The 11,167-nt window shown below is 35.1% G+C and overlaps 2 protein-coding genes and 1 pseudogene across 2 annotated transcripts; 2 read left to right on the forward strand and 1 right to left on the reverse strand.

Annotated features, from left to right (window-relative positions):
• On the forward strand, positions 3,556-6,415 carry LOC104701769. The gene is made up of 9 exons (XM_010417505.2): positions 3,556-3,899; positions 4,109-4,287; positions 4,375-4,559; positions 4,658-4,942; positions 5,030-5,088; positions 5,184-5,220; positions 5,312-5,383; positions 5,479-5,800; positions 5,891-6,415. Exons 1-9 carry the CDS (start codon positions 3,797-3,799, stop codon positions 6,317-6,319), a joined length of 1,671 nt encoding a protein of 556 aa, XP_010415807.1. The 5' UTR covers positions 3,556-3,796; the 3' UTR covers positions 6,320-6,415.
• Positions 6,337-7,931, reverse strand: LOC104701768 (annotated as a pseudogene).
• Positions 10,532-11,161, forward strand: LOC104701770 (ethylene-responsive transcription factor ERF070-like). The gene has a single exon (XM_010417506.2). The coding sequence runs from the start codon at positions 10,649-10,651 to the stop codon at positions 11,147-11,149; it is 501 nt and encodes a 166-aa protein (XP_010415808.1). The 5' UTR covers positions 10,532-10,648; the 3' UTR covers positions 11,150-11,161.

The following is an 11,167-nucleotide window of genomic DNA, read 5'->3' on the forward strand; positions in this document are numbered from 1 at the left end:
CTTTTATAAATATTCCCTCCCACGTTTTTCAAACCTCATCGTCTAGCTTCTTAGAGAGACTAAATGGAGAAGGAATTATGGGATGAGGTTCAGTATTTAGCTTTAGGGCGAGACAACCCGAGCTTTTAATACCAAACTCAGACTATGAAGAAGTTTTAGCAAGTAATAGGATAAGCTTGATCGCCAGGCCTCTTAATCCCATGGACCAGAACTTGTTTGAAGTGGCTGACAATCTCCCTTTGGCTTGGGGCCTACCAACATCGGTTCATGGCAGAGTACTAGATGACCGCTTTATCCAATTTCGTTTTCAATCGGAAGGCGACCTGAGATCAGTCCTTCAGCGAGAACCATGGAGTTTCAACAGATGGTTTGTAGCACTGCAAAGATGGACTGACTTACCTAGATTGGATTTCTTAACACCCTTAGACCTTTGGGTTCAAATCAGGGGACTGCCTTTGCCTTACATCACTGCAAAATCTATCCGCAGGATAGAAGACTCAGTTACAAACCAAGTTTCCTTTATCAGAGCAAAAATTCGGGTTTCAATAACTGATCGCTTCAGGTTTTTTCGAAAGGTAAGGTTCCAATCAGGTGAAAGAGCTATGATAGGTTTCTAGTATGAGAAGATGGAAAATATTTGTACTACTTGCTGCAGAATCATGCATCCTACCTCTAGATGCCCCTTTGAACCAACAAATACTAATCCCTACAACACCCAAGGTAACCAAGCTCATCAAAGGAGAAATGAAGAGTTAGAAGAGCTAGACCCGGATCCTATTTCACAACCATCAAGCCCTATTGCTCAAGTACCTGTTCTCAAAGAACCGATTCAGCAGAATCGAGAATATCATCTTAAGCAGAGATCAGGTTCTTACTTTGCTTTAGCATTTCCACATTTTGATCTCTCAGGCAAAGAAGAATCTGTAGGGTCAAACGTAGATTGTGGGGATTTCCCCAAGAAATCTCTAAAAAAGAAATAGGCGAATGTTCAAAAAGGAAATTGGATGTTTTTTCCACAAAGGAACTTCCAATAAAGAAAAGATCAAGTCCACCAGACCATGAAAGGGAGGTTAATCATCACTCTCCTAACCATCCCTGATCACTCTACTTAATTCTGTCAATTTTAACTTTTTGATGTGAATAGTTTACTTTCAATCGGCATGATCGCCTTGGGTTTAAGATTTTGAAGCTGTGCAAAGCATCAATCTAGACGGATATCTGCTCTGCAACTGCCCTAGATGACAGTCAAGATGACTACGATCTCTTTCCCCTTTTTTTGGTTGTGATGTAATGTCATCTTCACTAAGTACCTCTTAAGTTCATTTTTAGGTTCAACTCTTGTTTCCTTAGCTTATTGTGCTTAAGTTTAAGTTGTTGTAGACCTTGTGTATTTTGTAAGATTAACCCTGGCTCGACTTTGGCCATTAATAAAAAGACCCTTTTGTGTAAAAAAAAAAAGAAATCATATTATTTGGTTTAATTGATGTAGTTATTTAGATATAATAAAATAAAATACATAGATGTATAAAATTTTGTTTTGTTTGGTTGTTTTTAAAAAACCAAAAAAAAAATCACATATGAAAATCAGATAAAAGTATGGGATGAGAAAAAGCAACCCAACAACAACAAAAAAACTACAAACAAAAGTGGCTTAGTTAAGTAATGGGCCTTTCTTCATAAGACTAACGGGGTATTCAATGATAAAATCACTTTCAAGTTGCATCGAATACAATTTGACAACAATGTCGGCAGCTAGATCTCGTCAAAGGAGGGCATATTTTGCTCAAGAGCTTTTTTGTGTGTTAAGTTTCGGATATTAATTTCACTATAGCATATATACTTAAAGTTGTAAGAAAACAGTTCATACGTAAAGAAAACAATATATTAACAAATTATCGTAATCTTGCCGTTTATTCGACTAGTCAAGTGAATTGAGTCAAGTTTTGAGTTTAGATGGACAAAAGACATTGAGAAATATATACGCCCTTTTCAAAAATCAACTGGAAAATAAATACCACGTTATGGGTTTATTTTGTCACAGAGCAAAAAACGTTGTATCCCTAATAAAGAAAAGATTTCACACAATTTGGTTCACATGATCCTCTCAAATGTTTTCCTCACGCATTTGAACCATATTGACTCTACCAAATAACCCACTCAAATGGCATGTTAATATGAATCACAACCAAACCAATAACAAATTGAAAATTAAACAAAATTAGAGTTAAAGATCTTAGTTTGATGTTAGAAAAAATACAACTTTTCATATAAAATATACACTTGTTTTGGTTTCTTTTGATTAAAATATAAAGTAGAGACGTATGTGAAATACCAAACCCCACTCATAGTGCATGTTTTAGGTACAAAAATAGTTATCAGCTTTTTTGTTATATAGCTTTTTGTTAGTTTTAAAATATCCAAAAATAGCTTCATAAGAAAACAAAGGCATTATTTAGAATGAACACTTTAATTGTTTAATTGCCGACGTCAAAAGGAAACAAAAGAATTATAAAAAAAAAAAAAGAGTTTTGTTTCCGTCACTGTCTTGAAAATATATTGCCGTCACTAAGGAAGAGTCTAAAAGGTCTTGAGATCCCATACCCCTTACCGCAAGTAAAATTCAAAGTCTTAAAAGCCAACGTCCAAAAGCAAATACTATTATTATTTAGCAATATACAAACACCAACAGTGACTTTTTTCGTGTAAAATTACTTGGAAACAAATCATGTATGAACATTCTCTGTTAAGTAACGCAACTCTTGAAGACAACCTAAAATACCAAAAATAGCCATGTGACAGAAACACAATCCATGTGATATATAACATGTACTAAACCCAATTTAATCAAGTTTTACATAAAATTAGGTACTTCAGATGAATTGTATGGACACAAAACAATGCATGATTATGAAATTAATACAATTTCTAACCCAAAAAAAAACAAAAAAAACACCAAAGAGAGAGAGACCCATGAGTCGAAAAAAAAAAACAAAACACATGAGAATACAATAATGGGTCAAAATCCAATCAATGAACCGTCACGATTAAAGGTCCACACGTGGCTACAGAACAAACAGCCACTAAAGACACCGAGACTGAAGGAGGGACGCCACAACTCACGTTACGTTAACATAAGATTTAGATCCATCGAGTCATGTCACCAAAAATATAATATCTCGAAACAACCATGCCATTAACAGAATAATAACGAAATCATCATTAATTGTTGCTAAAAAAACAAAATCTTCTTCATTATCACCATTTAAATTTTATTAGTAAGATACGAAATCTGATTTCTCCTTAGCATATAAACAAACCCAATATGGTACCAAATCAGTACCTAAACAACAACAACTAATCTAGCCATAGTTTGTTATACAACAACTAGAAAAAAATCCATAAAATCTTGACTAGTTTTTCTAATTACCGGAGTGCGTGTGAAAAAAGCGTATAAATAAAGTTAATTAAGTGTGAAAACAAGAAAAGTGGTAAAGGACAAAAGAGAGAGTAAAGGTGCCTGCCTAATAAAGCACTCTTCTTCTTTTTTTCTCTTTCTTAGCTCAACAAAGCGTGATAGAGAGAGAGACACACACAGCGTAAAAGCGCGGGTGATAAAGATAAATCTCTTCTCCGCACCCGCGTTCTCAGAGCTTCTTCTTCTACAACAATGGCGGCTTCTCCGATCTGATATCGCTATCTCCTCTCTCATGCCTCGAACGAACTCGTTTCCATCCCTCGGCGTCTTCATCATCCACCAGTGACTGAGGAAAAGAAGAAGAAGAAGAAGAAGAAGAAGATGAACTTCTTTATTATCCTCTCCGTCGTCGTTTTTGTTTCTCTCGGTTCCGTTGTTGATTCATCATCCTCACAGTCACAGGATCCTCTCAAACTCATATTAGGTTTCTCTCCCTTCTCTTCCTCATCTGGATTTTGTTTGTTGCACGCTGATGCGATTTTTTTTTCACGTTTCTCTGGGATTTGTTAGTATAGTATCGGTTCCAGAATTAACAATATGTAAATGCTTCTTCTGTTTTGTTAAACGATCCGCTAAAATCCGAAACTAGTCGCTTCGTATACTGAATTGTGTGATTTTTGCTGCAAAAATCAGGTTCACCTAATTTTGGATGGAAAGGTGGAATCTCGTTAGCACCAGGACCTTCATCATCTGATGATGTAGTCTCTGATTACCTCGTCTTAGCAGCTCATAGAACAAAGAGACCTGACCTTCTCAGAGCTTTTAAGCCTTACCTTGGCGGCTGGAACATCACTAATAATCACTATTGGGCTGTAAGTCTAGTTGATGATCATCATCTCCAATTGTTATCATCAGTTCTGTGATCTGTTTGTAATGGCTATTTGTTTGTTTGTTTGCAGTCTGTTGGATTTACAGGTGCTCCTGGTTTCATTCTAGCTGTTATCTGGCTCTTGTCTTTTGGCTCTCTTCTTGTTGTCTATCATTGCTTCAAATGGAGAGTTTGTGATAAAGCCAAAGGATCATCATCATTCGATTCAAGAAGAATCTGTTTCATTTTGTTGATAGTGTTTACTTGTGTTGCAGCGTAATTATCTCAACTCGCTCCCCCTCATTCGTTTTTTTTTGGTTGTTCTGTGTCATTTGTTTCTGAGATNGATTGGAAACTGGTTTTTTTTTTTGCAGGGTTGGGTGTATTCTTTTATCTGTTGGACAGGATAAGTTTCATACTGAATCTATGCATACTCTTAAGTATGTGGTGAATCAGTCTGACTACACTGTGGAGATCCTCCACAATGTGACTCAATATCTTTCGCTTGCGAAAACGATCAACGTTACAGCGATTTCTATTCCGTCAGATGTAATGGATGAGATTGACAAGTTGAATGTCAATCTGAACACTGCAGCAGTAACACTGGAAGAGAAAACAACAGATAATGCTGCGAAGATTAAGAGAGTTTTCTATGCTGTGTAAGTTGCCCTGTATTGTGGTACCAGTTTATAGATCAACAGGGGAAACAGTGTTTATACTAATTCTCTGTATATGTACATTTTCAGGCGATCAGCTTTGATCACGGTCGCTACTGTGATGCTCATCCTTTCTTTTCTAGGTTTCTGTAAGTCCAGTTGATGTTTTATATGGTTCTTTGGTTATTCCGTTTTGAATAGCTGTGGCATCCCCTTGACTTTAACTTTTTATCTGTTATTACAGTGCTCTCTGTCCTCCGCCACCAACATGTTGTTCATATGTGAGCCCTTTAAACTCTCATTTTCTTAATTTTCGGATTGATTGGTTAAGATAAATAGAAACCTGACTGATGGGGATGTATATGATGATAGATTCGTCGTGAGCGGGTGGATACTGGTGGCTGTGACATTTGTTCTCTGTGGAGTCTTTCTGATCCTAAACAAGTAATATTTTCCTGTTCAATTGTTTGTTTTCCCTTGCCTTATTAAGTAGAGACTCACAGGTGTAGTTAACTAAATGTCATGCTTTTGGTGTACAGTGCAATTTCAGATACGTGTGTAGCCATGAAGGAATGGGTTGATCATCCACACGCAGAAACAGCTCTCAGCAGCATCCTCCCATGCGTTGATCAGCAAACAACAAACCAGACTCTTGCTCAGAGTAAAGTTGTCATCAACAGCATCGTCACCGTTGTAAACACTTTTGTGTATGCCGTCGCCAACACAAACCCATCTCCAGGTCAAGACCGTTATTACAATCAGTCTGGACCTCCCATGCCTCCTTTGTGCATCCCGTTTGATGGAAACATGGAAGATCGCCAGTGCTCGCCTTGGGAGTTGTCGGTAGAAAATGCATCATCGGTACTATACAACTCATCTATCTTTGTATATCTTGAACAAAACACCACCAGGTTCTAAGACATGTCTTAATAAACTCTCTTTTTTTTTCAGGTCTGGGAGAATTACATATGCGAGGTTACACAATCCGGAATCTGCACCACCGTGGGAAGAATAACACCTTCCACCTTTGGACAGTTGGTAGCAGCTGTGAATGAGAGCTACGCTCTTGAGCATTACACGCCTCCGTTGCTTAGCTTCCGAGATTGCAACTTTGTTAGGGAAACATTTATGAGTATTACCTCAGATTACTGTAAACCATTGGAGCGTAATCTGAGGATCGTGAACGCAGGACTCGCACTAATCTCCGTGGGAGTGTTACTATGCCTGGTGCTATGGATATTCTATGCAAACCGCCCCCAAAGGGAGGAAGTGTTTGCGGATCCACACCCTCAAATAAAAGACGGTAGCTTTGGTAATGGCTTAGATAATCATCATCATCACTCAGATGACGAAACTAAGATTTCTGTAGAATGCGTATAGTAAACAGGTATAGATAGTAGATAGAATCAGATATGAATATTGTATTTCATAAAGATATGAAAAGAACAATAAAAACATTTTGTAGCCTTCATGTTACATTAGAAGAAGAGGAAGAGACTAGAAGTGGAGCGAAGTTTCACTTTCTGGCTTTCATTTTTACTCATCATGAATGATCCATTACAAGCAGATAGGAGGTTTTAAAATGTGATGCTGTTGGTAGCAAGAGCCATGAGATTAAATGGTCTGATCTGGTTTTTGTTTCCATTCCACAAAGCTTTTGACATGAGTTGGTAAGTGCGCTCTGTTGGATGATAAAAATCCCAAAACAAAAACTCATCTGGGTTATTGCAAATCTTGTATCCTTCTCTTCCACACTGCATCAATCCACCCAGTGTCCCGTTCCCACAACACGCGTTTGATACATCCGTAAACCCTTCAACAAAAACATGATTTAGCTTTCGGATTGAAAAGCATAAGAGATTAATTAATAAAATAGCTTACCGTAACGAGAAGGGAAGGTTTGGAGTCTGTGAGTAATACCATACACAGCTCCAAACACCGCAATGACTCCAGGGTACTTAGTAGGGATTATGTTCACCATATCTTCAAGTCTTGTATTATACATCTTGGCCATGACATTCATCTTACCAAAGCATTTATTGGTTGGAGCATTAGGAAGCATGGCTCTTGCAGGGACACAGCCCACAGGACCTAAGAAGAATAAAGCGATGCGGCGTGCGCCTAGTTTGTAGATCTGATCAATCGTTTTGTTCACTTGGTCTAACATTGAGTTCACATATAGGCGTCTGGAGAAAGGGTAGGAGTTTGGAACGGAAGGAAGTAATTGAAGATGTCGTTGGAACCAGTCTCCAACAAGAAGAGAGATTCTTGGATTATAGATTTATCGATCTGGTTTTGCTCTACAAGTGTCTGAAATTGCTGAAGCTGGATTTGGATCGGTGTCACGCCCTACATTTCATATGTGTGATTAACAAGTGATTCAAGAGAGAAACAAACATTTTTTTCGGTATAAGTGAGATCGTTACCATGAATTTGTTGGTATCAAACAAGAGGCCACTACCAGCACTGGCAAAGTTAATGCCATTTGAAGGGACTTTGCTCGTAGTTCCGTTCAAGATTTGATACTGCAATTCCAAGAATGGTTTCTGTAAGGGAAGGCCTACATATTCAGCTGCAATTAACGAGTCAAGAAAAAGAGAAAAGGTTAGGTGCCTTAGGTAAGAAGAAATCTCAAAAGAAAAAAGTTTGGGATGATATGTTACAGATGAAGTCAGCGACAGTTCTTCCGTTGGTGAACCTCCCATTGGGACGGTGGAAGAAGGAAGAACCGTAAGGAGGAAAATCAGCCTGAGCGGTGCAGTTTTTGTTGTAATGGTTGTTTCCGGCGTCGAAGATGGAATCACCAAATGTGAAGATGGCTGGAACGGTGGAAGAAGACTTGGCCAGAACCACCGGAGAGGCTAGAAGGAGGAGAGCGAGGTGGACGATGAGTAAGTCCATTGAACAACGAACAAGAAGATATGTGACAAATGAAACTGTAGAGATTATATACATTAGATTAATATATCGAGATTGAGGCATATAAAACCGAAACGGAAGGAAAGAGCATTGTTCATGTTTCTGCACTTTCTCTTCGGTGTGATTAAAGTTTTTAACTTGTTCCTAATTTCCCGCTTCTTATTACACCGTTCAATTCCCCTGAGAAATATAAAAAGAGAGGCCCATACGAGATACGGCCCATTAAATTGCTAGAAACTTTAATTTCCTGCTTGATTTTATCATTTTAATTCTTAATTATTTGATTTATTAATTATAATATGGATATTAGAACAATTTACCGCTTGACTTTAACATGTTAATCCTTTAAAATTTCGATTTATTATTTATGATAATTCTTGACGTTTTTGTCCCAAAATAAACAACATGGCATCTAATCCTTAAGTTAACTCATATCAATTCTAGGACAGAACTAATTTTCTATTAACGTTATCTGTCTCCTTAATTCTATAAAACTAGATTTTAACCTGTATGCATATGGTTTTTATAATTATTTATATCTTATATTGTAATTGTTATTTAAATATTAGATATTTTGCAAATAGAGAAATAACTAAATGTTCTGTTGTTTGTGCGGTTAAATGTTTATATTAATTTTTTAACGCTAATATACTTCATGACCATTTGTTTGTTATAATTAGTTTGTTTTGTGTAGTGTTTGAAATTCTATTTTGATTTTTAATTATTATAACAAAAAATAAGAGATTTAAATACATAATAAGTCATTTATACGCTATGATTAAGTCAAATTTTTCATAATGATTTAATTATTTTACACAATCTTAGTTAAATCAACTTAATTTTATATGTCAAATATTCTAATATTAATAGTGTTGATAAATAATAAAATAAGGATTTAACCCGTGTTAGCACAAATTAAATGATATTTAATTAATTCTAACATGTCCTTTTTATAACTCATTTACAATATAACCATATTATATAGTATTTTAAATTTTTTAATTTTACATATTCGAATATTTTAAAATTTTATTAAATTTATATATATTAATTATAATATTTAAATAAATATGAATTGAAGTTTTTCTTACGTTAAGAATCAAAGCTAACAGGTTTTGGAAAACAAAATGGGAATCAAATTGTTGTTTTCTTTGTTTGCAAATGATTAAGAGATAGAATATCTTCAAAACAAAATAGAAAATATGTGGTTAAATATATCATAGTTTCTGTTTCCATATTGATTTTGCTGTCATTTTTTTAGTTGAAATGGAATGTAAAATATTTAGGAAACAAAATCTAAAGTACTACTATTTTTGGAAATTTTTTAGGGATTAACTTTGTAAATAAGTACAAATAAAATGGTAGAACCCAAAATGTACTTCAAAAATGTATATATAGGTGGATATGAGACCTTTTCTTTTTAACCTCAAAAGTAAAAAATAGACACTAGAAAAATAATATTTTTGCTTGGAATTGTGTTCAGGTTTTGTTCATATCATTTATACATTTATTTGTATGTTTGGATTTGATGATGTTTCTTATATTCATATAACTATGTAAAATTATAAAAGAAAACAAAATGTATAAATAAATATCAAATATTAAAATGATATATGATTTTCCACTAATACTTGCAATTACATATATTCATGTTATTTTTACCACTATGAATATATAATATTTTGAATTAGATACAAAGATGATGACATTATTTACCAAATGGTTTAATACGTCATAAGTCATAACTAAATGTTGATGATAAATACTAAGGGAAATTTGATGATTAGTATATTTCTAGCCCACATTAGTATCCGTCGTAATTTTTCGTATATAACTCATCCTTAACATCTGCTTATGCTTATGTGATTGATATTTAGGGTTGTGATTACCACAATTGTGTGAAACCCAAGACAAAGACCATGGTCATATATAGTCTTTTGTTCTTGATTAAGTCAAAATATTTCAATTTTTCATAATATTTAATCGTCTATTTAGATATGTATGAATTCAAAGTGAACGATACAAGTGAATATGAGCTATATAGTGTATTTATTAATTGTTTGTGAATTTTAACATTTATTGTTAGTTTTGGATAAGTCTCTTTGATGGTCATCCTGATCGTTATTAATAATTTATTAGATTATTAATATTTGTTTTTGATAAAATAATAAGACAATAATTTTTTAGAACCCATATGTAAAAAATAGTCTCATTAATATAATAAATTAATAATTATATAAATTTACATATATATATATATATACATAAGTTGATATATTAACATATGAGATTTTTAATTAAATTTTCACATGGAGTTCATCTCTATAAAATCAAATTATAATGTTGTAGTATATACTCTATTAATATGTCATAAAAATTAGCAATATTTTTTTACCATTTTCAGTTTTAAAATATACATCATTTTTATAGTCTTATAAGCTTTTAAAATACGATAATTGAGGTTATTAATCATAAATTTGAATTTATCAATAGTATTTGTAATTTTTTTTTTTTAAAGTCTAAATATTTAAATTGCAATTCTAAAACTATAAAAATTATTAATATATGGAGATAATGTACTATAGATACAAAAAATAAAATAAATGAAGGCATTAAAAAAAATCAAAAAGAGATTCTGAAAGAATAAAAACATATTCGGTGGGAATATAATTTTTTCACAAATTCCCAAAGGGGAGAGAGAGAGAGAGTGAGAGTGAGAGTGAGAGTGAGAGAAATGCCTTCCCTTTTTAGGGGAGACGAAGACGAAACCCTAATTCCCCCAATTTCACTATGAAGCGTATCATCAGAATCTCCTTCACCGACGCCGAAGCCACCGATTCTTCAAGCGACGAAGAAGAGACGGAGAATCGTGTAGGAGGAGGATCCCAAACCACTCGCCGCCGTGGGAAGCGTCTCGTCAAGGAGATCGTAATCGATTCTCCCGATTCCGCCGATGATAAACTCGCCGTCCGCAAAACACGGTTCAAAATCAGGATCCCGGCTGAATTTCTGGCGGCGGCGAAGACGAAGGAGAGGAAGAAGTATCGCGGAGTGAGGCAGAGACCGTGGGGGAAATGGGTGGCGGAGATCAGATGTGGTCGAGGTGGAGGAGGACGAAGAGGTGATCGTCTGTGGCTGGGTACTTTCAACACTGCGGAAGAAGCTGCTCTTGCTTACGATAACGCTGCGATTCAGCTGATTGGACCTCACGCGCCGACTAATTTTGGTTTTCCGGCGGAGAATCAAGTGGTGGTTGGAGGAGGAGTATCCGACGTTGCTAGAGGCGCGTGAAGATGGCTTTTGTTTTAG

This window comes from Camelina sativa, chromosome 7 (assembly GCF_000633955.1).
Source record: "Camelina sativa cultivar DH55 chromosome 7, Cs, whole genome shotgun sequence".
NCBI classification, from domain to species: domain Eukaryota; kingdom Viridiplantae; phylum Streptophyta; class Magnoliopsida; order Brassicales; family Brassicaceae; genus Camelina; species Camelina sativa.